General features: G+C 47.7%; 1 protein-coding gene and 72 non-coding genes across 73 annotated transcripts; all 73 read right to left on the bottom strand.

Annotated features, from left to right (window-relative positions):
• Positions 1–205: 205 nt before the first annotated feature.
• Positions 206–278, bottom strand: TRNAV-AAC (transfer RNA valine (anticodon AAC)). Its single transcript has one exon. It is a non-coding gene; the product is annotated as a tRNA-Val (tRNA).
• Positions 279–3798: 3520 nt separating this feature from the next.
• On the bottom strand, positions 3799–5271 carry LOC142796485 (uncharacterized). The gene has a single exon (XM_075887244.1). The coding sequence runs from the start codon at positions 5269–5271 to the stop codon at positions 4069–4071; it is 1203 nt and encodes a 400-aa protein (XP_075743359.1). The 3' UTR covers positions 3799–4068.
• Positions 5272–5405: 134 nt separating this feature from the next.
• TRNAV-UAC (transfer RNA valine (anticodon UAC)) lies at positions 5406–5478 on the bottom strand. Its single transcript has one exon. It is a non-coding gene; the product is annotated as a tRNA-Val (tRNA).
• Positions 5479–5832: 354 nt separating this feature from the next.
• TRNAV-AAC (transfer RNA valine (anticodon AAC)) lies at positions 5833–5905 on the bottom strand. Its single transcript has one exon. It is a non-coding gene; the product is annotated as a tRNA-Val (tRNA).
• Positions 5906–6266: 361 nt separating this feature from the next.
• On the bottom strand, positions 6267–6339 carry TRNAV-AAC (transfer RNA valine (anticodon AAC)). Its single transcript has one exon. It is a non-coding gene; the product is annotated as a tRNA-Val (tRNA).
• Positions 6340–6406: 67 nt separating this feature from the next.
• TRNAV-AAC (transfer RNA valine (anticodon AAC)) lies at positions 6407–6479 on the bottom strand. Its single transcript has one exon. It is a non-coding gene; the product is annotated as a tRNA-Val (tRNA).
• Positions 6480–6549: 70 nt separating this feature from the next.
• Positions 6550–6622, bottom strand: TRNAV-AAC (transfer RNA valine (anticodon AAC)). Its single transcript has one exon. It is a non-coding gene; the product is annotated as a tRNA-Val (tRNA).
• Positions 6623–6839: 217 nt separating this feature from the next.
• TRNAV-UAC (transfer RNA valine (anticodon UAC)) lies at positions 6840–6912 on the bottom strand. The gene has a single exon. It is a non-coding gene; the product is annotated as a tRNA-Val (tRNA).
• A 72-nt stretch (positions 6913–6984) lies between these two features.
• On the bottom strand, positions 6985–7057 carry TRNAV-UAC (transfer RNA valine (anticodon UAC)). The gene has a single exon. It is a non-coding gene; the product is annotated as a tRNA-Val (tRNA).
• Positions 7058–7129: 72 nt separating this feature from the next.
• On the bottom strand, positions 7130–7202 carry TRNAV-UAC (transfer RNA valine (anticodon UAC)). Its single transcript has one exon. It is a non-coding gene; the product is annotated as a tRNA-Val (tRNA).
• A 213-nt stretch (positions 7203–7415) lies between these two features.
• Positions 7416–7488, bottom strand: TRNAV-AAC (transfer RNA valine (anticodon AAC)). The gene has a single exon. It is a non-coding gene; the product is annotated as a tRNA-Val (tRNA).
• Positions 7489–7560: 72 nt separating this feature from the next.
• On the bottom strand, positions 7561–7633 carry TRNAV-UAC (transfer RNA valine (anticodon UAC)). Its single transcript has one exon. It is a non-coding gene; the product is annotated as a tRNA-Val (tRNA).
• Positions 7634–7704: 71 nt separating this feature from the next.
• On the bottom strand, positions 7705–7777 carry TRNAV-AAC (transfer RNA valine (anticodon AAC)). The gene has a single exon. It is a non-coding gene; the product is annotated as a tRNA-Val (tRNA).
• A 67-nt stretch (positions 7778–7844) lies between these two features.
• TRNAV-AAC (transfer RNA valine (anticodon AAC)) lies at positions 7845–7916 on the bottom strand. Its single transcript has one exon. It is a non-coding gene; the product is annotated as a tRNA-Val (tRNA).
• Positions 7917–7988: 72 nt separating this feature from the next.
• On the bottom strand, positions 7989–8061 carry TRNAV-UAC (transfer RNA valine (anticodon UAC)). Its single transcript has one exon. It is a non-coding gene; the product is annotated as a tRNA-Val (tRNA).
• A 72-nt stretch (positions 8062–8133) lies between these two features.
• Positions 8134–8206, bottom strand: TRNAV-AAC (transfer RNA valine (anticodon AAC)). Its single transcript has one exon. It is a non-coding gene; the product is annotated as a tRNA-Val (tRNA).
• Positions 8207–8560: 354 nt separating this feature from the next.
• Positions 8561–8633, bottom strand: TRNAV-AAC (transfer RNA valine (anticodon AAC)). The gene has a single exon. It is a non-coding gene; the product is annotated as a tRNA-Val (tRNA).
• Positions 8634–8705: 72 nt separating this feature from the next.
• TRNAV-AAC (transfer RNA valine (anticodon AAC)) lies at positions 8706–8778 on the bottom strand. The gene has a single exon. It is a non-coding gene; the product is annotated as a tRNA-Val (tRNA).
• A 71-nt stretch (positions 8779–8849) lies between these two features.
• TRNAV-AAC (transfer RNA valine (anticodon AAC)) lies at positions 8850–8922 on the bottom strand. Its single transcript has one exon. It is a non-coding gene; the product is annotated as a tRNA-Val (tRNA).
• A 73-nt stretch (positions 8923–8995) lies between these two features.
• On the bottom strand, positions 8996–9067 carry TRNAV-AAC (transfer RNA valine (anticodon AAC)). The gene has a single exon. It is a non-coding gene; the product is annotated as a tRNA-Val (tRNA).
• A 72-nt stretch (positions 9068–9139) lies between these two features.
• TRNAV-UAC (transfer RNA valine (anticodon UAC)) lies at positions 9140–9212 on the bottom strand. The gene has a single exon. It is a non-coding gene; the product is annotated as a tRNA-Val (tRNA).
• Positions 9213–9427: 215 nt separating this feature from the next.
• TRNAV-AAC (transfer RNA valine (anticodon AAC)) lies at positions 9428–9500 on the bottom strand. The gene has a single exon. It is a non-coding gene; the product is annotated as a tRNA-Val (tRNA).
• A 361-nt stretch (positions 9501–9861) lies between these two features.
• On the bottom strand, positions 9862–9934 carry TRNAV-AAC (transfer RNA valine (anticodon AAC)). The gene has a single exon. It is a non-coding gene; the product is annotated as a tRNA-Val (tRNA).
• A 67-nt stretch (positions 9935–10001) lies between these two features.
• On the bottom strand, positions 10002–10074 carry TRNAV-AAC (transfer RNA valine (anticodon AAC)). Its single transcript has one exon. It is a non-coding gene; the product is annotated as a tRNA-Val (tRNA).
• Positions 10075–10145: 71 nt separating this feature from the next.
• On the bottom strand, positions 10146–10218 carry TRNAI-AAU (transfer RNA isoleucine (anticodon AAU)). The gene has a single exon. It is a non-coding gene; the product is annotated as a tRNA-Ile (tRNA).
• Positions 10219–10579: 361 nt separating this feature from the next.
• TRNAV-AAC (transfer RNA valine (anticodon AAC)) lies at positions 10580–10652 on the bottom strand. Its single transcript has one exon. It is a non-coding gene; the product is annotated as a tRNA-Val (tRNA).
• Positions 10653–10869: 217 nt separating this feature from the next.
• Positions 10870–10942, bottom strand: TRNAV-UAC (transfer RNA valine (anticodon UAC)). The gene has a single exon. It is a non-coding gene; the product is annotated as a tRNA-Val (tRNA).
• A 72-nt stretch (positions 10943–11014) lies between these two features.
• TRNAV-UAC (transfer RNA valine (anticodon UAC)) lies at positions 11015–11087 on the bottom strand. Its single transcript has one exon. It is a non-coding gene; the product is annotated as a tRNA-Val (tRNA).
• A 359-nt stretch (positions 11088–11446) lies between these two features.
• On the bottom strand, positions 11447–11519 carry TRNAV-AAC (transfer RNA valine (anticodon AAC)). Its single transcript has one exon. It is a non-coding gene; the product is annotated as a tRNA-Val (tRNA).
• A 72-nt stretch (positions 11520–11591) lies between these two features.
• TRNAV-UAC (transfer RNA valine (anticodon UAC)) lies at positions 11592–11664 on the bottom strand. The gene has a single exon. It is a non-coding gene; the product is annotated as a tRNA-Val (tRNA).
• Positions 11665–11735: 71 nt separating this feature from the next.
• On the bottom strand, positions 11736–11808 carry TRNAV-AAC (transfer RNA valine (anticodon AAC)). The gene has a single exon. It is a non-coding gene; the product is annotated as a tRNA-Val (tRNA).
• A 67-nt stretch (positions 11809–11875) lies between these two features.
• On the bottom strand, positions 11876–11947 carry TRNAV-AAC (transfer RNA valine (anticodon AAC)). The gene has a single exon. It is a non-coding gene; the product is annotated as a tRNA-Val (tRNA).
• A 72-nt stretch (positions 11948–12019) lies between these two features.
• On the bottom strand, positions 12020–12092 carry TRNAV-UAC (transfer RNA valine (anticodon UAC)). The gene has a single exon. It is a non-coding gene; the product is annotated as a tRNA-Val (tRNA).
• A 72-nt stretch (positions 12093–12164) lies between these two features.
• Positions 12165–12237, bottom strand: TRNAV-AAC (transfer RNA valine (anticodon AAC)). The gene has a single exon. It is a non-coding gene; the product is annotated as a tRNA-Val (tRNA).
• A 354-nt stretch (positions 12238–12591) lies between these two features.
• Positions 12592–12664, bottom strand: TRNAV-AAC (transfer RNA valine (anticodon AAC)). Its single transcript has one exon. It is a non-coding gene; the product is annotated as a tRNA-Val (tRNA).
• Positions 12665–12736: 72 nt separating this feature from the next.
• Positions 12737–12809, bottom strand: TRNAV-AAC (transfer RNA valine (anticodon AAC)). The gene has a single exon. It is a non-coding gene; the product is annotated as a tRNA-Val (tRNA).
• Positions 12810–12880: 71 nt separating this feature from the next.
• TRNAV-AAC (transfer RNA valine (anticodon AAC)) lies at positions 12881–12953 on the bottom strand. The gene has a single exon. It is a non-coding gene; the product is annotated as a tRNA-Val (tRNA).
• A 73-nt stretch (positions 12954–13026) lies between these two features.
• On the bottom strand, positions 13027–13099 carry TRNAV-AAC (transfer RNA valine (anticodon AAC)). Its single transcript has one exon. It is a non-coding gene; the product is annotated as a tRNA-Val (tRNA).
• A 71-nt stretch (positions 13100–13170) lies between these two features.
• TRNAI-AAU (transfer RNA isoleucine (anticodon AAU)) lies at positions 13171–13243 on the bottom strand. The gene has a single exon. It is a non-coding gene; the product is annotated as a tRNA-Ile (tRNA).
• A 216-nt stretch (positions 13244–13459) lies between these two features.
• Positions 13460–13532, bottom strand: TRNAV-AAC (transfer RNA valine (anticodon AAC)). The gene has a single exon. It is a non-coding gene; the product is annotated as a tRNA-Val (tRNA).
• Positions 13533–13604: 72 nt separating this feature from the next.
• Positions 13605–13677, bottom strand: TRNAV-AAC (transfer RNA valine (anticodon AAC)). Its single transcript has one exon. It is a non-coding gene; the product is annotated as a tRNA-Val (tRNA).
• A 361-nt stretch (positions 13678–14038) lies between these two features.
• On the bottom strand, positions 14039–14111 carry TRNAV-AAC (transfer RNA valine (anticodon AAC)). Its single transcript has one exon. It is a non-coding gene; the product is annotated as a tRNA-Val (tRNA).
• A 217-nt stretch (positions 14112–14328) lies between these two features.
• Positions 14329–14401, bottom strand: TRNAV-UAC (transfer RNA valine (anticodon UAC)). The gene has a single exon. It is a non-coding gene; the product is annotated as a tRNA-Val (tRNA).
• Positions 14402–14473: 72 nt separating this feature from the next.
• TRNAV-UAC (transfer RNA valine (anticodon UAC)) lies at positions 14474–14546 on the bottom strand. The gene has a single exon. It is a non-coding gene; the product is annotated as a tRNA-Val (tRNA).
• A 359-nt stretch (positions 14547–14905) lies between these two features.
• Positions 14906–14978, bottom strand: TRNAV-AAC (transfer RNA valine (anticodon AAC)). Its single transcript has one exon. It is a non-coding gene; the product is annotated as a tRNA-Val (tRNA).
• Positions 14979–15050: 72 nt separating this feature from the next.
• Positions 15051–15123, bottom strand: TRNAV-UAC (transfer RNA valine (anticodon UAC)). The gene has a single exon. It is a non-coding gene; the product is annotated as a tRNA-Val (tRNA).
• Positions 15124–15194: 71 nt separating this feature from the next.
• TRNAV-AAC (transfer RNA valine (anticodon AAC)) lies at positions 15195–15267 on the bottom strand. The gene has a single exon. It is a non-coding gene; the product is annotated as a tRNA-Val (tRNA).
• Positions 15268–15334: 67 nt separating this feature from the next.
• TRNAV-AAC (transfer RNA valine (anticodon AAC)) lies at positions 15335–15406 on the bottom strand. Its single transcript has one exon. It is a non-coding gene; the product is annotated as a tRNA-Val (tRNA).
• Positions 15407–15478: 72 nt separating this feature from the next.
• Positions 15479–15551, bottom strand: TRNAV-UAC (transfer RNA valine (anticodon UAC)). The gene has a single exon. It is a non-coding gene; the product is annotated as a tRNA-Val (tRNA).
• A 72-nt stretch (positions 15552–15623) lies between these two features.
• TRNAV-AAC (transfer RNA valine (anticodon AAC)) lies at positions 15624–15696 on the bottom strand. Its single transcript has one exon. It is a non-coding gene; the product is annotated as a tRNA-Val (tRNA).
• Positions 15697–16050: 354 nt separating this feature from the next.
• TRNAV-AAC (transfer RNA valine (anticodon AAC)) lies at positions 16051–16123 on the bottom strand. The gene has a single exon. It is a non-coding gene; the product is annotated as a tRNA-Val (tRNA).
• Positions 16124–16195: 72 nt separating this feature from the next.
• On the bottom strand, positions 16196–16268 carry TRNAV-AAC (transfer RNA valine (anticodon AAC)). The gene has a single exon. It is a non-coding gene; the product is annotated as a tRNA-Val (tRNA).
• A 71-nt stretch (positions 16269–16339) lies between these two features.
• Positions 16340–16412, bottom strand: TRNAV-AAC (transfer RNA valine (anticodon AAC)). The gene has a single exon. It is a non-coding gene; the product is annotated as a tRNA-Val (tRNA).
• Positions 16413–16485: 73 nt separating this feature from the next.
• On the bottom strand, positions 16486–16558 carry TRNAV-AAC (transfer RNA valine (anticodon AAC)). The gene has a single exon. It is a non-coding gene; the product is annotated as a tRNA-Val (tRNA).
• A 71-nt stretch (positions 16559–16629) lies between these two features.
• Positions 16630–16702, bottom strand: TRNAI-AAU (transfer RNA isoleucine (anticodon AAU)). The gene has a single exon. It is a non-coding gene; the product is annotated as a tRNA-Ile (tRNA).
• Positions 16703–16918: 216 nt separating this feature from the next.
• On the bottom strand, positions 16919–16991 carry TRNAV-AAC (transfer RNA valine (anticodon AAC)). Its single transcript has one exon. It is a non-coding gene; the product is annotated as a tRNA-Val (tRNA).
• A 73-nt stretch (positions 16992–17064) lies between these two features.
• On the bottom strand, positions 17065–17137 carry TRNAV-AAC (transfer RNA valine (anticodon AAC)). Its single transcript has one exon. It is a non-coding gene; the product is annotated as a tRNA-Val (tRNA).
• Positions 17138–17354: 217 nt separating this feature from the next.
• On the bottom strand, positions 17355–17427 carry TRNAV-UAC (transfer RNA valine (anticodon UAC)). Its single transcript has one exon. It is a non-coding gene; the product is annotated as a tRNA-Val (tRNA).
• A 72-nt stretch (positions 17428–17499) lies between these two features.
• On the bottom strand, positions 17500–17572 carry TRNAV-AAC (transfer RNA valine (anticodon AAC)). Its single transcript has one exon. It is a non-coding gene; the product is annotated as a tRNA-Val (tRNA).
• A 217-nt stretch (positions 17573–17789) lies between these two features.
• Positions 17790–17861, bottom strand: TRNAV-UAC (transfer RNA valine (anticodon UAC)). The gene has a single exon. It is a non-coding gene; the product is annotated as a tRNA-Val (tRNA).
• A 72-nt stretch (positions 17862–17933) lies between these two features.
• On the bottom strand, positions 17934–18006 carry TRNAV-AAC (transfer RNA valine (anticodon AAC)). The gene has a single exon. It is a non-coding gene; the product is annotated as a tRNA-Val (tRNA).
• A 354-nt stretch (positions 18007–18360) lies between these two features.
• Positions 18361–18433, bottom strand: TRNAV-AAC (transfer RNA valine (anticodon AAC)). The gene has a single exon. It is a non-coding gene; the product is annotated as a tRNA-Val (tRNA).
• A 72-nt stretch (positions 18434–18505) lies between these two features.
• On the bottom strand, positions 18506–18578 carry TRNAV-AAC (transfer RNA valine (anticodon AAC)). The gene has a single exon. It is a non-coding gene; the product is annotated as a tRNA-Val (tRNA).
• A 70-nt stretch (positions 18579–18648) lies between these two features.
• Positions 18649–18721, bottom strand: TRNAV-AAC (transfer RNA valine (anticodon AAC)). The gene has a single exon. It is a non-coding gene; the product is annotated as a tRNA-Val (tRNA).
• A 73-nt stretch (positions 18722–18794) lies between these two features.
• On the bottom strand, positions 18795–18866 carry TRNAV-AAC (transfer RNA valine (anticodon AAC)). The gene has a single exon. It is a non-coding gene; the product is annotated as a tRNA-Val (tRNA).
• Positions 18867–18938: 72 nt separating this feature from the next.
• On the bottom strand, positions 18939–19011 carry TRNAV-UAC (transfer RNA valine (anticodon UAC)). Its single transcript has one exon. It is a non-coding gene; the product is annotated as a tRNA-Val (tRNA).
• Positions 19012–19226: 215 nt separating this feature from the next.
• Positions 19227–19299, bottom strand: TRNAV-AAC (transfer RNA valine (anticodon AAC)). Its single transcript has one exon. It is a non-coding gene; the product is annotated as a tRNA-Val (tRNA).
• A 361-nt stretch (positions 19300–19660) lies between these two features.
• TRNAV-AAC (transfer RNA valine (anticodon AAC)) lies at positions 19661–19733 on the bottom strand. The gene has a single exon. It is a non-coding gene; the product is annotated as a tRNA-Val (tRNA).
• A 67-nt stretch (positions 19734–19800) lies between these two features.
• TRNAV-AAC (transfer RNA valine (anticodon AAC)) lies at positions 19801–19873 on the bottom strand. The gene has a single exon. It is a non-coding gene; the product is annotated as a tRNA-Val (tRNA).
• Positions 19874–19944: 71 nt separating this feature from the next.
• TRNAI-AAU (transfer RNA isoleucine (anticodon AAU)) lies at positions 19945–20017 on the bottom strand. Its single transcript has one exon. It is a non-coding gene; the product is annotated as a tRNA-Ile (tRNA).
• Positions 20018–20378: 361 nt separating this feature from the next.
• Positions 20379–20451, bottom strand: TRNAV-AAC (transfer RNA valine (anticodon AAC)). Its single transcript has one exon. It is a non-coding gene; the product is annotated as a tRNA-Val (tRNA).
• A 217-nt stretch (positions 20452–20668) lies between these two features.
• On the bottom strand, positions 20669–20741 carry TRNAV-UAC (transfer RNA valine (anticodon UAC)). The gene has a single exon. It is a non-coding gene; the product is annotated as a tRNA-Val (tRNA).
• A 72-nt stretch (positions 20742–20813) lies between these two features.
• TRNAV-UAC (transfer RNA valine (anticodon UAC)) lies at positions 20814–20886 on the bottom strand. Its single transcript has one exon. It is a non-coding gene; the product is annotated as a tRNA-Val (tRNA).
• Between the last annotated feature and the right edge of the window lie 3025 nt (positions 20887–23911).

Below are 23911 nucleotides of genomic sequence, written 5' to 3'. Positions count from 1 at the left end.
GCTCTCACGAATGAGTCTTTGTTCAATGACGCATATTGAAACTGTAAAAAAGAAGTGCTCTAGTGCCTGCCAGAGATCGGACCTGGGGCCTTCCGCGTGTTAAGCGCATGTGATAACCACTACACCACAAACACAGCTGTGCAGAGCTCTCATGAATGAGTCTTTGTTCAATGACGTATATTGAAACTAAATAAAGAAATGCTCTTGTGTCTGCCAGGTATCGAACCTGGGGCCTTCCGCGTGTTAGGCGGATGTGATAACCGCTACACCACAAGCACAGCTGCGCAAAGTGACACGAAGGAGTCTTTGTTCAATGAAGTATATTGAAACTGTAAAAAAATAAGTGCTCTTGTGCCTGCCAGGGATCGAACCTGGGGCCTTCCGCGTGTTAGGCGGATGTGACAACCGCTACACCACAAGCTTTTTTTTTATTGCCTGCTTAGGCGTACACATAGAAACACAAATACAGTAAGGGAACACAAGTAATAATGCAAGGCACATAAGACATAGATACATAAATGGGCATGGGTAAAATGAGACACCAAACTTTGGCTGGCGTGTAATGGCTAAAATCGTCTCATGTTCATGAGTGGCTCGATCCTCGATACCCATTCAGGTATCGGATCTAAAGATTTATGTGCTTCCAGGAACCTGCCCATTGATTCGCGGAAGTACTCTTGTGCCGATCTTGCATCTATATCTACATGTCGTGCGGCCATGCAGGCCTTCCATATGCAGTGCAAACCCAGTAGCATAACAGCATCAAACGGGACACCTTCTTTGTTGTCCACAGTTAGGAAACGAATTCCTTGTGGGTCTAGAGGGAGGTCTTTCTTTAGCGTTCTTTGTAATATATCCCAGAAGAACACGCCTTCCCAGCATTCTAAGAAGACGTGCTCAATGGTTTCAGGCTTTCTGCATAAAAAACAGTGCACTCCCCATGGTACATACATTCCTTTTTCCTGTAGCCATGTTTTTACCTCTAGTGTCCCGGTGTGCAATCTGAAGAAAAAGGATTTGGCTCCTGGAGCTACATACATATGTTTGACACGCTTCAGGACATCACTTCCAGACTTGGCACTATATATTGTGCGATACAAAGGCACGGGGAGTAGTATATCCACAAGATCTTTGTATAGCTTCCTTCGTTTCACTCCCGCCAGATATTCGCATGAGAATCGAGCACGCAAGAACTTATAAGCCATCACAACCTCCTTCAAAAAACCGAAAACCCCGCCTTCAATACATTCGGTGGATACCACAAAGTCCGGCACAAGTTTGCAAAGTCTGAGCTGTAATACAGTGCGCAAAAAGGGGTCCTTCACATCCCTAAGGAAGCAGAACCGGTTCACTATTTGCCTCAGGAATAAGTGCGACAGGCCAAGACCTCCACCACGTACCTGTCGGAACAAGTTGGTGCGGCTTGTCCTCTCCCAACTCGATCCCCAAACAAAAACAGCCAGAATTCTGTGGAGCTTTTGTATGTTAATGCGTGAGCAGTGCAAAACACTCAACACATACCAAAGTTTAGTAATGAAAAACACATTACACACCGTGGTACGTGCAAACATAGACAATTCCGAGCCCTTTGTCCTCTCAGTCCTTCCACGCATTTCCGCAACTTGGTTCTGCCAGTATGGTTCACTGTCCCGGTAAAACTCTAAAGGAACGCCTAGGTATTTCGTTGGAGTGGAAATCCATTGAATGTTGGCAAAGGTACTGGGTTTCATTGTCCATGCTCCATGCCAGATTCCGAGGCTCTTGCCCCAGTTAACTGCACTGCCACTAGTAACACAATAACGCTTCACAATTTCCACAGTTTTCCTGATACTGGCGTGGTCCCCACAAAACACCGCGATGTCGTCCGCATAAGCGAGTAGTTTTGCCTCCGCTTGCTGCATTTTAAAGCCATTGATACAGTTAGCCCGTATTACGCTGAGGCACAAGGGCTCAATATATAAAGCGAAAAGAAACGGCGATAGTGGGCACCCCTGGCGCACCGACCGCTGCACTTCGATAAGCTCTCCTACTGACTTATTTATTATCAACCTTGTCGTGCAACCCCTGTACGCCATTGCGACACCTTCCATGATAACAGATCCTACGTTCACGTACTCCAGAATGGCAAATAGTATGTCGTGCGGTACCCGATCGAACGCCTTTTCCAGATCCAACTGGAGCATTGCGACCTTCTCGCACAATACGTCACAACACTCTAGTATGCTTCTCGCCGTATGAATGTTCGTGAAAATGGTTCGTTCCTTGATACCGCACGTCTGGTGTGGTCCAACTATATCTTTCACTACTGTTTGCAGTCTTTTAGCCAACACTTTCATGAATATCTTATAGTCGACGTTCGCTAAGCTGATAGGGCGATATGCTGTTACCCGCTTTAATGTGTCGCGATCATCTGTTTTCGGGATAAGAAATGTGTGTGTGGACAGGAATGAAGGTGGTAGTCGTTTGCGCTCATATGCATCGTCTAAAATTGCGGCCAGTATAGGGGCTACTTCGTACTTGAACGCCTTATAAAAATCGGCTCCTAGCCCGTCGGGCCCGGGAGATTTCCCACGTTTCAAATCGTCTATCGCCACCGCAATCTCATCGGCCGTAATACGGCGCTCTAACATTTCCTTTGAGCTATCGTCAATCTTTGGCATTAAAGGCATGAATTCCGTCTCGAAACCCTCTACGTCCACCGGACAACGCGCGAACAGCTTTCTGTAGAACGCTGTGAACACGTGTTCGATGCCGCTCTGATCATATAAGATAACACCGTCTTGTTCCACTTCGTGAATCTCGTTCCGGCGGGCCCACTTTTTTTCCTTTGCGAGGGCTCGTTTAGTTGGCGCCTCGCCTGTTATCGTTGCTTCTACTCTAGCTCGCACCAACGCTCCCCGATAGCGTTCGATATCAGCCTGCTCAAGTTTTTGCTTCAGTGTGTTAATGTCGTCTTTGAACGTCCCAGGCGATAGGCTTTCTTCATAAGTTAGCATTTGCAAGCTTTGCCGCAGGTTTTCCTCGTACTTATTCTTTTCGTGCTTTAAAGCGCTGGCTCGTTCAAGTGCCTTCAGTTTAGCTGTTTGCTTAAATGTTTCCCATTTCTCACCTATTGTTGTGTTTGTCTGGTTCTTTATCTCTTCGAGCAGGGCTAACACTTTCTCACAGAAAACCTCATCCTCCAAAATTTTAGCATTAAGTTTCCATAATTCCCACGCAAACTTATTTCGGTTTTTCGCTTTCTTATTAACATCGAACATGACTAGACAGTGGTCACTGAATGACACCGATTGCACACGATATTCTTGCGCAAGTGCTATCAATTCAGCCGGAACATACACTCTGTCCAGTCGGGCGTGGCTGGCTGCTTGGAAATGCGTGAAGCGCACAATGCGGTCGCACTCCAAGCAGTCCGCCACGTCCTCAAGCCCGTATTCATCAATTAATTCGCGAAGCTCAGCCGTGCTGGCGTCTCTATACGCTGTACCACTTGATTTATCACGCGCTGCCAGTACACAATTAAAGTCCCCCATCAGTACCAGGTTCCTTTCGACGTTGCAGTAATTTCTGACACTCTCGAAGAAATGTCTTCGTTCGTCGAGCAAATTAGGAGCATAAAGGCATATCACTCGCCATTCAACTGAACCATAACGAAAATCACACAAAACCATGCGCCCCGCCAAATCTGACCTCACGCCCCTCACTTCAAGGCCTAGGTGTTGGCGCACAAAAAGAACGCACCCCGCGGATTGCCCTATGGCGTGACTCACACCCGCGTAGTACATTGACATGAAAGGTAGCACCATACTCTTGGTCTCATCTTCACTTCCAAGTTTGGTTTCTTGTATGGCAATGATGTCTAAATCATGTTCGATCACCAGTCTATACAACTGTCGTTGTTTTCTCCTCGCCGCAAGCCCTCGAACATTGATTGTAGCAAATCGCAAGGATTTATCTGGCAGCGCCATTTGTATAATTAATAATAGAGACCCAGAGTATGGGCTTATGCTCCTGTCTACACAAGACCTTGGGGCCCGCGACATAGGTCGGGGCTTACACAGCTTACTGCTACGTGACCGGGGGCGGTGGCGGCGGCTTCGTCGTCGCCGTCAGCCTCCGATCCTGTGGGATGTTCGGCCGTGGCCGCACTGTCGGTCGACGTACAGGGGTTGCTTTTGCTGGAGGTTCATCGCGACTGCTTGGGTCGGTAGATTCGCTCTCTCCCTCGGCGCCTTCGTGTGATCGCTTATTCGTCGTGGTGCCCTCCTTGGAAATGTCCATTTCCTCCACAACTTCCCTGTTGACCTCTTCTGTCACGTTGCTTTTGTCCTCCTGCGTCTGCAGTGCTTCCGAGGAATCATTTTTCACCAACAATGTATCTTCGGCTTTGAGGTTCGTCGACTTTACGTGAGCACTCTCACCCGAGATTTGCTCAGCTGGCACGCTGTCCATCGTGGCACTTTCTGCCTCCACTCTCGCTGCTGCCTCGGAATCTGCTTCGTCCATTAGGAGCTCCGAAGTGTCGTCGCTTCCCATGGGCCCTGCAACACTGGCATAGGTACGCACGCATTCCGACTCGTTGTGTCCAAAGCGATGACACAACGTGCACCGTGGTACCCTACAGTCCCGACGAATGTGTCCAGTGCACTGGCAACGAAGGCATAGCGGTGCCCTTCCCGGCACCACCACAAGAGCCAGCTCACCAGCAATCCTTATTTGATGGGGTAAATCTTCTGGCTTGACTCCCGCCTTAAGTGTCATCGCCACATTTCGCGTCGTTGACGCCTTGTCAGTCACACCACTGACCTTCCACCGTTCCTTGATAATGTCCGTCACTCTGCCATAGTTCAGGAAGGCCGCTCGCACGTCGTCGTCCGGTACGGTAGGCAGGAGCCAGTGCAGCTTCAACCGAAGCTCCTGGTTCGATGGATCGATGAGGAGGCAACGCTGGCCCTTCACTTTCACTTCCGCTTTTTCCAGCAGCCTCTTCGCACCTTCGGCACATTTGAACGTGACGGCCCAAACGTGATTCATTTGATACGCCCCCAAGGCCGTAACCTCGGAGAGCAGTTTCAAATCACTCAGCGTATCCCTGAAGTCTTCTACACGGTAGGGCCGTGCCCTCACATCCGCGTGCACAAAAACAGTATTCAAAACCAGACGTCCTGAAGGCAGACTAGGCAGAACAACGCGATACTCGTTATCCGAGGCAGCTATCACCCTGTTTCCGCGGCCATAAACGGCCGCTGATACCGCTCCGACGGAGCCCATTCCAAACGCGTCCGCTCGCTATCGCGGCCCGAAGTGGAATCCCGCCGCTACACCACAAGCACACCTGTGCAGAGGTCTCACGAATGAGCCTTTGTTCAATGACGTATATTGAAACTGTAAAAAAGAAGTGCTCTTGTGCATGCCAGGGATCGAACCTGGGCCCTTCCGCGTGTAAGGCGGATGTGATAACCACTACACTACAAGCGCAGTTGTGCACAGCCCTCACTAATGAGCCTTTGTTCAATTACGTATATTGAAACTAAAAAAATGCTCTTGTGCCTGCCAGGGATCAAACCTATGCCTTCTGCGTGTTAGGCGGATGTGATAACCGCTACACCACAAGCACAGCTGTGCAGAGGTCTCAGGAATGAGCCTTTGTGCAATGACGTATATTGAAACTGTAAAAGAGAAGTGCTCTTGTGCCTGCCAGGGATCCAACCTGGGGCTTTTCGCGTATTAAGTGGATGTGATAACCACTACACCACAAGCACAGCTGTGCAGAGCTCTCATGAATGAGTCTTTGTTCAATGACGTATATTGAAAATAAAAAAGAAATGCTCTTGTGCCTGCCAGGGATCGAACCTGGGGCCTTCCACGTGTTAGGCGGATGTGATAACCACTACACCATAAGGACAGTTGAGCAGAGCTCTCACAAATGAGTCGTTGTTCAATGAAGCACATTGAAACTGTGAAAATGAAGTGCGCTTGTGCCTGCACCGGATCGAACCTGGGGCCTTCTGCGTGTTAGGCGGATGTGATAACCACTACACCACAAGCACAGCTGTTCAGAGCTCTCACGAATGAGCCTTTGTTCAATTGCGTATATTGAAACTGTAAAAAATAAGTGCTCTTGTGCCTGCCAGGGATCCAACCTGGGGCTTCCCACGTGTTAAGCGGATGTGATAACCAATACACCACAAGCACAGCTGTGCAGACCTCTCATGAAGGAGTCTTTGTTCAATGACATATATTGAAACTAAAAAAAGAAATGCTCTTGTGCCTGCCAGGGATCGAACCTGGGGCCTTCCGCGTGTTAGGCGGATGTAATAACCACTACACCACAAGCGCAGCTGTGTACAGCCCTCACGAATGAGTCTTTGTTCAATTACGTATATTGAAACTAAAAAAATGCTCTTGTGCCTGCCAGGGATCGAACCTGGGGCATTCCGCGTGTTAAGCGGATGTGATAACCACTACACCACAAGCACAGCTGTGCAGAGCTCTCATGAATGATTCTTTGTTCAATGACGTATATTGAAACTAAAAAAGAAACGGTCTTGTGCCTGCCAGGGATCGAACCTGGGGCCTTCCGCGTGTTAGGCGGATGTGATAACCACTACACCACAAGCACAGCTGTGCAGAGCTCTCACGATTGAGCCTTTGTTCAATGACGTATATTGAAACTGTAAAAAAAGAAGTGCTCTTGTGCCTGCCAGGGATCAAACCTATGCCTTCTGCGTGTTAGGCGGATGCGATAACCGCTACACCACAAGCACAGCTGTGCAGAGGTCTCACGAATGAGCCTTTGTGCAATGACGTATATTGAAACTGTAAAAGAGAAGTGCTCTTGTGCCTGCCAGGGAACGAACCTGGGGCCTTCCGAGTGTAAGGCGGATGTGATAACCACTACACCACAAGCACAGCTGTGCAGAGGTCTCACGAATGAGCCTTTGTTCAATGACGTATATTTAAACTGTAAAAAAGAAGTGCTCTTGTGCATGCCAGGGATCGAACCTGGGGCCTTCCGCGTGTAAGGCGGATGTGATAACCACTACACCACAAGCACAGCTGTGCAGAGGTCTCACGAATGAGCCTTTGTTCAATGACGTATATTTAAACTGTAAAAAAGAAGTGCTCTTGTGCATGCCAGGGATCCAACCTGGTGCCTTCCGCGCGTAAAGCGGATGTGATAACCACTACACCACAAGCACAGCTGTGCAGAGCTCTCCCGAATGAGTCTTTGTTCAATGACGTATATTGAAATTAAAAAATAAATGCTCCTGTGCCTACAGAAATCGAACCTGGGGTCTTCCGCGTGTGAAGCGGATGTGATAACCACTACACCACAAGCACAGCTGTGCAGAGCTCTCATGAATGAGTCTTTGTTCAATGACGTATATTGAAACTAAAAAAAGAAACGCTCTTGTGCCTGCCAGGGATCGAACCTGGGGCCTTCCGCGTGTTAGGCGGATGTGATAACCACTACACCACAAGCACAGCTGTGCAGAGCTCTCACGATTGAGTCTTTGTTCAATGACGTATATTTAAACTGTAAAAAAGAAGTGCTCTTGTGCTTGCCAGGGATCGAACCTGGGACCTTCCGCGTGTAAGGCGGATGTGATAAACACTACACCACAAGCACAGCTGTGCAGAGCTCTCACGAATGAGTCTTTGTTCAATGACGTATATTGAAACTAAAAGAAGAAATGCTCTTGTGCCTGCCAGGGATCGAACCTGGGGCCTTCCGCGTGTTAGGCGGATGTAATAACCACTACACTACAAGCGCAGCTGTGCACAGCCCTCACTAATGAGCCTTTGTTCAATTACGTATATTGAAACTAAAAAAATGCTCTTGTGCCTGCCAGGGATCGAACCTATGCCTTCTGCGTGTTAGGCGGATGTGATAACCGCTACACCACAAGCACAGCTGTGCAGAGGTCTCACGAATGAGCCTTTGTGCAATGACGTATATTGAAACTGTAAAAGAGAAGGGCTCTTGTGCCTGCCAGGGATCGAACCTGGGGCCTTCCGCGTGTAAGGCGGATGTGATAACCACTACACCACAAGCACAGCTGTGCAGAGGTCTCACGAATGAGCCTTTGTTCAATGACGTATATTTAAACTGTAAAAAAGAAGTGCTCTTGTGCATGCCAGGGATCGAACCTGGGGCCTTCCGCGTGTTAGGCGGATGTGATAACCGCTACACCACAAGCACAGCTGTGCAGAGCTCTCATGAATGAGTCTTTGTTCAAAGACGTATATTGAAACTGTAAAAAAAGAAATGTTCTCGTTCCTGCCAGGGATCCAACCTGGTGCCTTCCGCGCGTAAAGCGGATGTGATAACCACTACACCACAAGCACAGCTGTGCAGAGCTCTCACGAATGAGTCTTTGTTCAATGACGTATATTGAAACTGTAAAAAAGAAGTGCTCGAGTGCCTGCCAGAGATCGGAACTGGGGCCTTCCGCGTGTTAAGCGCATGTGATAACCACTACACCACAAACACAGAGCTCTCATGAATGAGTCTTTGTTCAATGACATATATTGAAACTAAATAAAGAAATGCTCTTGTGTCTGCCAGGTATCGAACCTGGGGCCTTCCGCGTGTTAGGCGGATGTGATATCCGCTACACCACACGCACAGCTGCGCAAAGTGACACGAAGGAGTCTTTGTTCAATGAAGTATATTGAAACTGTAAAAAAAGAAGTGCTCTTGCGCCTGCCAGGGATCGAACCTCGGGCCTTCCGCGTGTTAGGCGGATGTGACAACCGCTACACCACAAGCACAGCTGTGCAGAGCTCTCATGAATGAGTCTTTGTTCAATGACGTATATTGAAATTAAAAAAAGAAACGCTCTTGTGTCTGCCAGGGATCGAACCTGGGGCCTTCCGCGTGTTAGGCGGATGTGATAACCACTACACCACAAGCACAGCTGTGCAGAGCTCTCACGATTGAGTCTTTGTTCAATGACGTATATTGAAACTGTAAAAAAAGAAGTGCTCTTGTGCCTGCCAGGGATCGAACCTGTGCCTTCTGCGTGTTAGGCGGATGTGATAACCGCTACACCACAAGCACAGCTGTGCAGAGGTCTCACGAATGAGCCTTTGTGCAATGACGTATATTGAAACTGTAAAAGAGAACTGCTCTTGTGCGTGCCAGGGATCGAACCTGGGGCCTTCCGCGTGTAAGGCGGATGTGATAACCACTACACCACAAGCACAGCTGTGCAGAGCTCTCACGAATGAACCTTTGTTAAATGACGTATATTGAAACTGTAAAAAGGAAGTGCTCTTGTGCCTGCCAGAGATCGAACCTGGGGCTTTTCGCGTATTAAGTGGATGTGATAACCACTACACCACAAGCACAGCTGTGCAGAGCTCTCATGAATGAGTCTTTGTTCAATGACGTATATTGAAAATAAAAAAGAAATGCTCTTGTGCCTGCCAGGGATCGAACCTGGGGCCTTCCACGTGTTAGGCGGATGTGATAACCACTACACCACAAGGACAGTTGAGCAGAGCTCTCACAAATGAGTCGTTGTTCAATGAAGCACATTGAAACTGTGAAAATGAAGTGCGCTTGTGCCTGCACCGGATCGAACCTGGGGCCTTCTGCGTGTTAGGGGGATGTGATAACCACTACACCACAAGCACAGCTGTTCAGAGCTCTCACGAATGAGCCTTTGTTCAATTGCGTATATTGAAACTGTAAAAAATAAGTGCTCTTGTGCCTGCCAGGGATCCAACCTGGGGCTTCCCACGTGTTAAGCGGATGTGATAACCAATACACCACAAGCACAGCTGTGCAGACCTCTCATGAATGAGTCTTTGTTCAATGACATATATTGAAACTAAAAAAAGAAATGCTCTTGTGCCTGCCAGGGATCGAACCTGGGGCCTTCCGCGTGTTAGGCGGATGTAATAACCACTACACCACAAGCGCAGCTGTGTACAGCCCTCACGAATGAGCCTTTGTTCAATTACGTATATTGAAACTAAAAAAATGCTCTTGTGCCTGCCAGGGATCGAACCTGGGGCCTTCCGCGTGTTAAGCGGATGTGATAACCACTACACCACAAGCACAGCTGTGCAGAGCTCTCATGAATGAGTCTTTGTTCAATGACGTAAATTGAAACTAAAAAAAGAAACGCTCTTGTGCCTGCCAGGGATCGAACCTGGGGCCTTCCGCGTATTAAGTGGATGTGATAAACACTACACCACAAGCACAGCTGTGCAGAGCTCTCACGAATGAACCTTTGTTCAATGACGTATATTGAAACTGTAAAAAAGAAGTGCTCTTTTGCCTGCCAGAGATCGAACCTGGCGCCTTCCGCGTATTAAGTGGATGTGATAAACACTACACCACAAGCACAGCTGTGCAGAGCTCTCACGAATGAACCTTTGTTCAATGACGTATATTGAAACTGTAAAAAAGAAGTGCTCTTTTGCCTGCCAGAGATCGAACCTGGCGCCTTCCGCGTATTAAGCGGTTGTGATAACCACTACACCACAAGCACAGCTGTGCAGAGCTCTCATGAATGATTCTTTGTTCAATGACGTATATTGAAACTAAAAAAAGAAACGGTCTTGTGCCTGCCAGGGATCGAACCTGGGGCCTTCCGCGTGTTAGGCGGATGTGATAACCACTACACCACAAGCACAGCTGTGCAGAGCTCTCACGATTGAGTCTTTGTTCAATGACGTATATTGAAACTGTAAAAAAAGAAGTGCTCTTGTGCCTGCCAGGGATCAAACCTATGCCTTCTGCGTGTTAGGCGGATGCGATAACCGCTACACCACAAGCACAGCTGTGCAGAGGTCTCACGAATGAGCCTTTGTGCAATGACTTATATTGAAACTGTAAAAGAGAAGTGCTCTTGTGCCTGCCAGGGAACGAACCTGGGGCCTTCCGCGTGTAAGGCGGATGTGATAACCACTACACCACAAGCACAGCTGTGCAGAGGTCTCACGAATGAGCCTTTGTTCAATGACGTATATTTAAACTGTAAAAAAGAAGTGCTCTTGTGCATGCCAGGGATCGAACCTGGGGCCTTCCGCGTGTAAGGCGGATGTGATAACCACTACACCACAAGCACAGCTGTGCAGAGCTCTCATGAATGAGTCTTTGTTCAAAGACGTATATTGAAACTGTAAAAAAAGAAATGCTCTCGTTCCTGCCAGGGATCCAACCTGGTGCCTTCCGCGCGTAAAGCGGATGTGATAACCACTACACCACAAGCACAGCTGTGCAGAGCTCTCCCGAATGAGTCTTTGTTCAATGACGTATATTGAAATTAAAAAATAAATGCTCCTGTGCCTACAGGAATCGAACCTGGGGCTTTTCGCGTATTAAGTGGATGTGATAACCACTACACCACAAGCACAGCTGTGCAGAGCTCTCATGAATGAGTCTTTGTTCAATGACGTATATTGAAACTAAAAAAAGAAACGCTCTTGTGCCTGCCAGGGATCGAACCTGGGGTCTTCCGCGTGTTAGGCGGATGTGATAACCACTACACCACAAGCACAGCTGTGCAGAGCTCTCACGATTAAGTCTTTGTTCAATGACGTATATTTAAACTGTAAACAAGAAGTGCTCTTGTGCTTGCCAGGGATCGAACCTGGGACCTTCCGCGTGTAAGGCGGATGTGATAAACACTACACCACAAGCACAGCTGTGCAGAGCTCTCACGAATGAGTCTTTGTTCAATGACGTATATTGAAACTAAAAGAAGAAATGCTCTTGTGCCTGCCAGGGATCGAACCTGGGGCCTTCCGCGTGTTAGGCGGATGTAATAACCACTACACTACAAGCGCAGCTGTGCACAGCCCTCACTAATGAGCCTTTGTTCAATTACGTATATTGAAACTAAAAAAATGCTCTTGTGCCTGCCAGGGATCGAACCTATGCCTTCTGCGTGTTAGGCGGATGTGATAACCGCTACACCACAAGCACAGCTGTGCAGAGGTCTCACGAATGAGCCTTTGTGCAATGACGTATATTGAAACTGTAAAAGAGAAGTGCTCTTGTGCCTGCCAGGGATCGAACCTGGGGCCTTCCGCGTGTAAGGCGGATGTGATAACCACTACACCACAAGCACAGCTGTGCAGAGGTCTCACGAATGAGCCTTTGTTCAATGACGTATATTTAAACTGTAAAAAAGAAGTGCTCTTGTGCATGCCAGGGATCGAACCTGGGGCCTTCCGCGTGTTAGGCGGATGTGATAACCGCTACACCACAAGCACAGCTGTGCAGAGCTCTCATGAATGAGTCTTTGTTCAAAGACGTATATTGAAACTGTAAAAAAAGAAATGCTCTCGTTCCTGCCAGGGATCCAACCTGGTGCCTTCCGCGCGTAAAGCGGATGTGATAACCACTACACCACAAGCACAGCTGTGCAGAGCTCTCACGAATGAGTCTTTGTTCAATGACGTATATTGAAACTGTAAAAAAGAAGTGCTCGAGTGCCTGCCAGAGATCGGAACTGGGGCCTTCCGCGTGTTAAGCGCATGTGATAACCACTACACCACAAACACAGAGCTCTCATGAATGAGTCTTTGTTCAATGACATATATTGAAACTAAATAAAGAAATGCTCTTGTGTCTGCCAGGTATCGAACCTGGGGCCTTCCGCGTGTTAGGCGGATGTGATATCCGCTACACCACACGCACAGCTGCGCAAAGTGACACGAAGGAGTCTTTGTTCAATGAAGTATATTGAAACTGTAAAAAAAGAAGTGCTCTTGCGCCTGCCAGGGATCGAACCTCGGGCCTTCCGCGTGTTAGGCGGATGTGACAACCACTACACCACAAGCACAGCTGTGCAGAGCTCTCATGATTGAGTCTTTGTTCAATGACGTATATTGAAACTAAAAGAAGAAACGCTCTTGTGTCTGCCAGGGATCGAACCTGGGGCCTTCCGCGTGTTAGGCGGATGTGATAACCACTACACCACAAGCACAGCTGTGCAGAGCTCTCACGATTGAGTCTTTGTTCAATGACGTATATTGAAACTGTAAAAAAAGAAGTGCTCTTGTGCCTGCCAGGGATCGAACCTGGGGCCTTCCGCGTGTTAAGCGGATGTGATAACCACTACACCACAAGCACAGCTGTGCAGAGCTCTCATGAATGAGTCTTTGTTCAATGACGTATATTGAAACTAAAAAAAGAAACGCTCTTGTGCCTGCCAGGGATCGAACCTGGGGCCTTCCGCGTATTAAGTGGATGTGATAAACACTACACCACAAGCACAGCTGTGCAGAGCTCTCACGAGTGAACCTTTGTTCAATGACGTATATTGAAACTGTAAAAAAGAAGTGCTCTTTTGCCTGCCAGAGATCGAACCTGGCGCCTTCCGCGTGTTAAGTGGATGTGATAACCACGACACCACAAGCACACATGTGCAGAGCTCTCATGAATGAGCCTTTGTTCAATGACGTATATTGAAACTAAAAAAAGAAATGCTCTTGTGCCTGCCAGGGATCGAACCTGGTGCCTTCCGCGTGTTAGGCGGATGTGATAACCACTACACCACAAGCACGGCTGTGTAGAGCTCTCACGAATCAGCCTTTGTTCAATGACGTATATTGAAACTGTAAAAAAGAAGTGCTCTTGTGCTTGCCAGGGATCGAACCTGGGGCCTTCCGCGTGTTAGGCGGATGTGATAACCACTACACCACAAGCACAGCTGTGCGGAGCTCTCACGATTGAGTCTTTGTTCAATGACGTATATTGAAACTGTAAAAAAGAAGTGCTCTTTTGCCTGCCAGAGATCGAACCTGGCGCCTTCCGCGTATTAAGTGGATGTGATAAACACTACACCACAAGCACAGCTGTGCAGAGCTCTCACGAATGAACCTTTGTTCAATGACGTATATTGAAACTGTAAAAAAGAAGTGCTCTTTTGCCTGCCAGAGATCGAACCTGGCGCCTTCCGCGTATTAAGCGGATGTGATAACCACTACACCACAAGCACAGCTGTGCAGAGCTCTCATGAATGATTCTTTGTTCAATGACGTATATTGAAACTAAAAAAAGAAACTGTCTTGTGCCTGCCAGGGATCGAACCTGGGGCCTTCCGCGTGTTAGGCGGATGTGATAACCACTACACCACAAGCACAGCTGTGCAGAGCTCTCACGATTGAGTCTTTGTTCAATGACGTATATTGAAACTGTAAAAAAAGAAGTGCTCTTGTGCCTGCCAGGGATCAAACCTATGCCTTCTGCGTGTTAGGCGGATGCGATAACCGCTACACCACAAGCACAGCTGTGCAGAGGTCTCACGAATGAGCCTTTGTGCAATGACTTATATTGAAACTGTAAAAGAGAAGTGCTCTTGTGCCTGCCAGGGAACGAACCTGGGGCCTTCCGCGTGTAAGGCGGATGTGATAACCACTACACCACAAGCACAGCTGTGCAGAGGTCTCACGAATGAGCCTTTGTTCAATGACGTATATTTAAACTGTAAAAAAGAAGTGCTCTTGTGCATGCCAGGGATCGAACCTGGGGCCTTCCGCGTGTAAGGCGGATGTGATAACCACTACACCACAAGCACAGCTGTGCAGAGCTCTCATGAATGAGTCTTTGTTCAAAGACGTATATTGAAACTGTAAAAAAAGAAATGCTCTCGTTCCTGCCAGGGATCCAACCTGGTGCCTTCCGCGCGTAAAGCGGATGTGATAACCACTACACCACAAGCACAGCTGCGCAGAGCTCTCCCGAATGAGTCTTTGTTCAATGACGTATATTGAAATTAAAAAATAAATGCTCCTGTGCCTACAGGAATCGAACCTGGGGCTTTTCGCGTATTAAGTGGATGTGATAACCACTACACCACAAGCACAGCTGTGCAGAGCTCTCATGAATGAGTCTTTGTTCAATGACGTATATTGAAACTAAAAAAAGAAACGCTCTTGTGCCTGCCAGGGATCGAACCTGGGGTCTTCCGCGTGTTAGGCGGATGTGATAACCACTACACCACAAGCACAGCTGTGCAGAGCTCTCACGATTAAGTCTTTGTTCAATGACGTATATTTAAACTGTAAACAAGAAGTGCTCTTGTGCTTGCCAGGGATCGAACCTGGGACCTTCCGCGTGTAAGGCGGATGTGATAAACACTACACCACAAGCACAGCTGTGCAGAGCTCTCACGAATGAGTCTTTGTTCAATGACGTATATTGAAACTAAAAGAAGAAATGCTCTTGTGCCTGCCAGGGATCGAACCTGGGGCCTTCCGCGTGTTAGGCGGATGTAATAACCACTACACTACAAGCGCAGCTGTGCACAGCCCTCACTAATGAGCCTTTGTTCAATTACGTATATTGAAACTAAAAAAATGCTCTTGTGCCTGCCAGGGATCGAACCTATGCCTTCTGCGTGTTAGGCGGATGTGATAACCGCTACACCACAAGCACAGCTGTGCAGAGGTCTCACGAATGAGCCTTTGTGCAATGACGTATATTGAAACTGTAAAAGAGAAGTGCTCTTGTGCCTGCCAGGGATCGAACCTGGGGCCTTCCGCGTGTAAGGCGGATGTGATAACCACTACACCACAAGCACAGCTGTGCAGAGGTCTCACGAATGAGCCTTTGTTCAATGACGTATATTTAAACTGTAAAAAAGAAGTGCTCTTGTGCATGCCAGGGATCGAACCTGGGGCCTTCCGCGTGTTAGGCGGATGTGATAACCGCTACACCACAAGCACAGCTGTGCAGAGCTCTCATGAATGAGTCTTTGTTCAAAGACGTATATTGAAACTGTAAAAAAAGAAATGCTCTCGTTCCTGCCAGGGATCCAACCTGGTGCCTTCCGCGCGTAAAGCGGATGTGATAACCACTACACCACAAGTACAGCTGTGCAGAGCTCTCACGAATGAGTCTTTGTTCAATGACGTATATTGAAACTGTAAAAAAGAAGTGCTCGAGTGCCTGCCAGAGATCGGAACTGGGGCCTTCCGCGTGTTAAGCGCATGTGATAACCACTACACCACAAACACAGAGCTCTCATGAATGAGTCTTTGTTCAATGACATATATTGAAACTAAATAAAGAAATGCTCTTGTGTCTGCCAGGTATCGAACCTGGGGCCTTCCGCGTGTTAGGCGGATGTGATATCCGCTACACCACACGCACAGCTGCGCAAAGTGACACGAAGGAGTCTTTGTTCAATGAAGTATATTGAAACTGTAAAAAAAGAAGTGCTCTTGCGCCTGCCAGGGATCGAACCTCGGGCCTTCCGCGTGTTAGGCGGATGTGACAACCACTACACCACAAGCACAGCTGTGCAGAGCTCTCATGATTGAGTCTTTGTTCAATGACGTATATTGAAACTAAAAAAAGAAACGCTCTTGTGTCTGCCAGGGATCGAACCTGGGGCCTTCCGCGTGTTAGGCGGATGTGATAACCACTACACCACAAGCACAGCTGTGCAGAGCTCTCACGATTGAGTCTTTGTTCGATGACGTATATTGAAACTGTAAAAAAAGAAGTGCTCTTGTGCCTGCCAGGGATCGAACCTGGGGCCTTCCGCGTGTTAAGCGGATGTGATAACCACTACACCACAAGCACAGCTGTGCAGAGCTCTCATGAATGAGTCTTTGTTCAATGACGTATATTGAAACTAAAAAAAGAAACGCTCTTGTGCCTGCCAGGGATCGAACCTGGGGCCTTCCGCGTATTAAGTGGATGTGATAAACACTACACCACAAGCACAGCTGTGCAGAGCTCTCACGAGTGAACCTTTGTTCAATGACGTATATTGAAACTGTAAAAAAGAAGTGCTCTTTTGCCTGCCAGAGATCGAACCTGGCGCCTTCCGCGTATTAAGTGGATGTGATAACCACGACACCACAAGCACACATGTGCAGAGCTCTCATGAATGAGCCTTTGTTCAATGACGTATATTGAAACTAAAAAAAGAAATGCTCTTGTGCCTGCCAGGGATCGAACCTGGTGCCTTCCGCGTGTTAGGCGGATGTGATAACCACTACACCACAAGCACGGCTGTGTAGAGCTCTCACGAATCAGCCTTTGTTCAATGACGTATATTGAAACTGTAAAAAAAGAAGTGCTCTTGTGATTGCCAGGGATCGAACCTGGGGCCTTCCGCGTGTTAGGCGGATGTGATAACCACTACACCACAAGCACAGCTGTGCGGAGCTCTCACGATTGAGTCTTTGTTCAATGACGTATATTGAAACTGCAAAAAAAGAAGTGCTCTTGTGCCTGCCAGGGATCGAACCTGTGCCTTCTGCGTGTTATGCGGATGTGATCACCGCTACACCACAAGCACAGCTGTGCAGAGGTCTCACGAATGAGCCTTTGTGCAATGACGTATATTGAAACTGTAAAAGAGAAGTGCTCTTGTGCCTGCCAGAGATCGAACCTGGCGCCTTCCGGGTGTAAGGCGGATGTGATAACCACTACACCACAAGCACACATGTGCAGAGCTCTCACGAATGAGCCTTTGTTCAATTACGTATATTAAAACTGTAAAAAAGAAGTGCTCTTGTGCCTGTCAGGGATCGAACCTGAGGCCTTCCGCGTGTTAGGCGGATGTGATAACCGCTACACCCCAAACACAGCTGTGCAGAGCTCTCACGAATCAGCCTTTGTTCAATGACGTATATTGAAACTGTAAAAAAGAAGTGCTCTTGTGCTTGCCAGGGATCGAACCTGGGGCCTTGCGCGTGTTAAGTGGATGTGATAAACACTACACCACAAGCACAGCTGTGCAGAGCTCTCACAAATGAGCCTTTGTTCAATGACGTATATTTAAACTGTAAAAAAGAAGTGCTCTTGTGCCTGCTAGGGATCGAACCTGGGCCTTCCGCGTGTAAGGCGGATGTGATAACCACTACACCACAAGCACAGCTGTGCAGAGGTCTCACGAATGAGCCTTTGTTCAATGACGTATATTTAAACTGTAAAAAAGAAGTGCTCTTGTGCATGCCAGGGATCGAACCTGGGGCCTTCCGCGTGTTAGGCGGATGTGATAACCGCTACACCACAAGCACAGCTGTGCAGAGCTCTCATGAATGAGTCTTTGTTCAAAGACGTATATTGAAACTGTAAAAAAAGAAATGTTCTCGTTCCTGCCAGGGATCCAACCTGGTGCCTTCCGCGCGTAAAGCGGATGTGATAACCACTACACCACAAGCACAGCTGTGCAGAGCTCTCACGAATGAGTCTTTGTTCAATGACGTATATTGAAACTGTAAAAAAGAAGTGCTCGAGTGCCTGCCAGAGATCGGAACTGGGGCCTTCCGCGTGTTAAGCGCATGTGATAACCACTACACCACAAACACAGAGCTCTCATGAATGAGTCTTTGTTCAATGACATATATTGAAACTAAATAAAGAAATGCTCTTGTGTCTGCCAGGTATCGAACCTGGGGCCTTCCGCGTGTTAGGCGGATGTGATATCCGCTACACCACACGCACAGCTGCGCAAAGTGACACGAAGGAGTCTTTGTTCAATGAAGTATATTGAAACTGTAAAAAAAGAAGTGCTCTTGCGCCTGCCAGGGATCGAACCTCGGGCCTTCCGCGTGTTAGGCGGATGTGACAACCGCTACACCACAAGCACAGCTGTGCAGAGCTCTCATGAATGAGTCTTTGTTCAATGACGTATATTGAAACTAAAAAAGAAACGCTCTTGTGTCTGCCAGGGATCGAACCTGGGGCCTTCCGCGTGTTAGGCGGATGTGATAACCACTACACCACAAGCACAGCTGTGCAGAGCTCTCACGATTGAGTCTTTGTTCAATGACGTATATTGAAACTGTAAAAAAAGAAGTGCTCTTGTGCCTGCCAGGGATCGAACCTGTGCCTTCTGCGTGTTAGGCGGATGTGATAACCGCTACACCACAAGCACAGCTGTGCAGAGGTCTCACGAATGAGCCTTTGTGCAATGACGTATATTGAAACTGTAAAAGAGAACTGCTCTTGTGCGTGCCAGGGATCGAACCTGGGGCCTTCCGCGTGTAAGGCGGATAAGATAACCACTACACCACAAGCACAGCTGTGCAGAGCTCTCACGAATGAACCTTTGTTAAATGACGTATATTGAAACTGTAAAAAGGAAGTGCTCTTGTGCCTGCCAGAGATCGAACCTGGGGCTTTTCGCGTATTAAGTGGATGTGATAACCACTACACCACAAGCACAGCTGTGCAGAGCTCTCATGAATGAGTCTTTGTTCAATGACGTATATTGAAAATAAAAAAGAAATGCTCTTGTGCCTGCCAGGGATCGAACCTGGTGCCTTCCACGTGTTAGGCGGATGTGATAACCACTACACCACAAGGACAGTTGAGCAGAGCTCTCACAAATGAGTCGTTGTTCAATGAAGCACATTGAAACTGTGAAAATGAAGTGCGCTTGTGCCTGCACCGGATCGAACCTGGGGCCTTCTGCGTGTTAGGGGGATGTGATAACCACTACACCACAAGCACAGCTGTTCAGAGCTCTCACGAATGAGCCTTTGTTCAATTGCGTATATTGAAACTGTAAAAAATAAGTGCTCTTGTGCCTGCCAGGGATCCAACCTGGGGCTTCCCACGTGTTAAGCGGATGTGATAACCAATACACCACAAGCACAGCTGTGCAGACCTCTCATGAATGAGTCTTTGTTCAATGACATATATTGAAACTAAAAAAAGAAATGCTCTTGTGCCTGCCAGGGATAGAACCTGGGGCCTTCCGCGTGTTAGGCGGATGTAATAACCACTACACCACAAGCGCAGCTGTGTACAGCCCTCACGAATGAGCCTTTGTTCAATTACGTATATTGAAACTAAAAAAATGCTCTTGTGCCTGCCAGGGATCGAACCTGGGGCCTTCCGCGTGTTAAGCGGATGTGATAACCACTACACCACAAGCACAGCTGTGCAGAGCTCTCATGAATGAGTCTTTGTTCAATGACGTAAATTGAAACTAAAAAAAGAAACGCTCTTGTGCCTGCCAGGGATCGAACCTGGGGCCTTCCGCGTATTAAGTGGATGTGATAAACACTACACCACAAGCACAGCTGTGCAGAGCTCTCACGAATGAACCTTTGTTCAATGACGTATATTGAAACTGTAAAAAAGAAGTGCTCTTTTGCCTGCCAGAGATCGAACCTGGCGCCTTCCGCGTATTAAGTGGATGTGATAAACACTACACCACAAGCACAGCTGTGCAGAGCTCTCACGAATGAACCTTTGTTCAATGACGTATATTGAAACTGTAAAAAAGAAGTGCTCTTTTGCCTGCCAGAGATCGAACCTGGCGCCTTCCGCGTATTAAGCGGATGTGATAACCACTACACCACAAGCACAGCTGTGCAGAGCTCTCATGAATGATTCTTTGTTCAATGACGTATATTGAAACTAAAAAAAGAAACGGTCTTGTGCCTGCCAGGGATCGAACCTGGGGCCTTCCGCGTGTTAGGCGGATGTGATAACCACTACACCACAAGCACAGCTGTGCAGAGCTCTCACGATTGAGTCTTTGTTCAATGACGTATATTGAAACTGTAAAAAAAGAAGTGCTCTTGTGCCTGCCAGGGATCAAACCTATGCCTTCTGCGTGTTAGGCGGATGCGATAACCGCTACACCACAAGCACAGCTGTGCAGAGGTCTCACGAATGAGCCTTTGTGCAATGACTTATATTGAAACTGTAAAAGAGAAGTGCTCTTGTGCCTGCCAGGGAACGAACCTGGGGCCTTCCGCGTGTAAGGCGGATGTGATAACCACTACACCACAAGCACAGCTGTGCAGAGGTCTCACGAATGAGCCTTTGTTCAATGACGTATATTTAAACTGTAAAAAAGAAGTGCTCTTGTGCATGCCAGGGATCGAACCTGGGGCCTTCCGCGTGTAAGGCGGATGTGATAACCACTACACCACAAGCACAGCTGTGCAGAGCTCTCATGAATGAGTCTTTGTTCAAAGACGTATATTGAAACTGTAAAAAAAGAAATGCTCTCGTTCCTGCCAGGGATCCAACCTGGTGCCTTCCGCGCGTAAAGCGGATGTGATAACCGCTACACCACAAGCACAGCTGCGCAAAGTGACACGAAGGAGTCTTTGTTCAATGAAGTATATTGAAACTGTAAAAAAATAAGTGCTCTTGTGCCTGCCAGGGATCGAACCTGGGGCCTTCCGCGTGTTAGGCGGATGTGACAACCGCTACACCACAAGCTTTTTTTTTATTGCCTGCTTAGGCGTACACATAGAAACACAAATACAGTAAGGGAACACAAGTAATAATGCAAGGCACATAAGACATAGATACATAAATGGGCATGGGTAAAATGAGACACCAAACTTTGGCTGGCGTGTAATGGCTAAAATCGTCTCATGTTCATGAGTGGCTCGATCCTCGATACCCATTCAGGTATCGGATCTAAAGATTTATGTGCTTCCAGGAACCTGCCCATTGATTCGCGGAAGTACTCTTGTGCCGATCTTGCATCTATATCTACATGTCGTGCGGCCATGCAGGCCTTCCATATGCAGTGCAAACCCAGTAGCATAACAGCATCAAACGGGACACCTTCTTTGTTGTCCACAGTTAGGAAACGAATTCCTTGTGGGTCTAGAGGGAGGTCTTTCTTTAGCGTTCTTTGTAATATATCCCAGAAGAACACGCCTTCCCAGCATTCTAAGAAGACGTGCTCAATGGTTTCAGGCTTTCTGCATAAAAAACAGTGCACTCCCCATGGTACATACATTCCTTTTTCCTGTAGCCATGTTTTTACCTCTAGTGTCCCGGTGTGCAATCTGAAGAAAAAGGATTTGGCTCCTGGAGCTACATACATATGTTTGACACGCTTCAGGACATCACTTCCAGACTTGGCACTATATATTGTGCGATACAAAGGCACGGGGAGTAGTATATCCACAAGATCTTTGTATAGCTTCCTTCGTTTCACTCCCGCCAGATATTCGCATGAGAATCGAGCACGCAAGAACTTATAAGCCATCACAACCTCCTTCAAAAAACCGAAAACCCCGCCTTCAATACATTCGGTGGATACCACAAAGTCCGGCACAAGTTTGCAAAGTCTGAGCTGTAATACAGTGCGCAAAAAGGGGTCCTTCACATCCCTAAGGAAGCAGAACCGGTTCACTATTTGCCTCAGGAATAAGTGCGACAGGCCAAGACCTCCACCACGTACCCGTCGGAACAAGTTGGTGCGGCTTGTCCTCTCCCAACTCGATCCCCAAACAAAAACAGCCAGAATTCTGTGGAGCTTTTGTATGTTAATGCGTGAGCAGTGCAAAACACTCAACACATACCAAAGTTTAGTAATGAAAAACACATTACACACCGGGGTACGTGCAAACATAGACAATTCCGAGCCCTTTGTCCTCTCAGTCCTTCCACGCATTTCCGCAACTTGGTTCTGCCAGTATGGTTCACTGTCCCGGTAAAACTCTAAAGGAACGCCTAGGTATTTCGTTGGAGTGGAAATCCATTGAATGTTGGCAAAGGTACTGGGTTTCATTGTCCATGCTCCATGCCAGATTCCGAGGCTCTTGCCCCAGTTAACTGCACTGCCACTAGTAACACAATAACGCTTCACAATTTCCACAGTTTTCCTGATACTGGCGTGGTCCCCACAAAACACCGCGATGTCGTCCGCATAAGCGAGTAGTTTTGCCTCCGCTTGCTGCATTTTAAAGCCATTGATACAGTTAGCCCGTATTACGCTGAGGCACAAGGGCTCAATATATAAAGCGAAAAGAAACGGCGATAGTGGGCACCCCTGGCGCACCGACCGCTGCACTTCGATAAGCTCTCCTACTGACTTATTTATTATCAACCTTGTCGTGCAACCCCTGTACGCCATTGCGACACCTTCCATGATAACAGATCCTACGTTCACGTACTCCAGAATGGCAAATAGTATGTCGTGCGGTACCCGATCGAACGCCTTTTCCAGATCCAACTGGAGCATTGCGACCTTCTCGCACAATACGTCACAACACTCTAGTATGCTTCTCGCCGTATGAATGTTCGTGAAAATGGTTCGTTCCTTGATACCGCACGTCTGGTGTGGTCCAACTATATCTTTCACTACTGTTTGCAGTCTTTTAGCCAACACTTTCATGAATATCTTATAGTCAACGTTCGCTAAGCTGATAGGGCGATATGCTGTTACCCGCTTTAATGTGTCGCGATCATCTGTTTTCGGGATAAGAAATGTGTGTGTGGACAGGAATGAAGGTGGTAGTCGTTTGCGCTCATATGCATCGTCTAAAATTGCGGCCAGTATAGGGGCTACTTCGTACTTGAACGCCTTATAAAAATCGGCTCCTAGCCCGTCGGGCCCGGGAGATTTCCCACGTTTCAAATCGTCTATCGCCACCGCAATCTCATCGGCCGTAATACGGCGCTCTAACATTTCCTTTGAGCTATCGTCAATCTTTGGCATTAAAGGCATGAATTCCGTCTCGAAACCCTCTACGTCCACCGGACAACGCGCGAACAGCTTTCTGTAGAACGCTGTGAACACGTGTTCGATGCCGCTCTGATCATATAAGATAACACCGTCTTGTTCCACTTCGTGAATCTCGTTCCGGCGGGCCCACTTTTTTTCCTTTGCGAGGGCTCGTTTAGTTGGCGCCTCGCCTGTTATCGTTGCTTCTACTCTAGCTCGCACCAACGCTCCCCGATAGCGTTCGATATCAGCCTGCTCAAGTTTTTGCTTCAGTGTGTTAATGTCGTCTTTGAACGTCCCAGGCGATAGGCTTTCTTCATAAGTTAGCATTTGCAAGCTTTGCCGCAGGTTTTCCTCGTACTTATTCTTTTCGTGCTTTAAAGCGCTGGCTCGTTCAAGTGCCTTCAGTTTAGCTGTTTGCTTAAATGTTTCCCATTTCTCACCTATTGTTGTGTTTGTCTGGTTCTTTATCTCTTCGAGCAGGGCTAACA

Source organism: Rhipicephalus microplus, chromosome 2 (genome assembly GCF_043290135.1).
Source record: "Rhipicephalus microplus isolate Deutch F79 chromosome 2, USDA_Rmic, whole genome shotgun sequence".
Taxonomy (NCBI): Eukaryota; Metazoa; Arthropoda; class Arachnida; order Ixodida; family Ixodidae; genus Rhipicephalus; species Rhipicephalus microplus.
This window is presented reverse-complemented; position numbering and strand designations above follow the sequence as displayed.

What these genes read in the sequence shown, in the direction of transcription:
- LOC142796485 (XM_075887244.1), bottom strand. Translation starts at nt 5,271, where the DNA reads ATGGGCTCCGTCGGAGCGGTATCAGCGGCCGTTTATGGCCGCGGAAAC.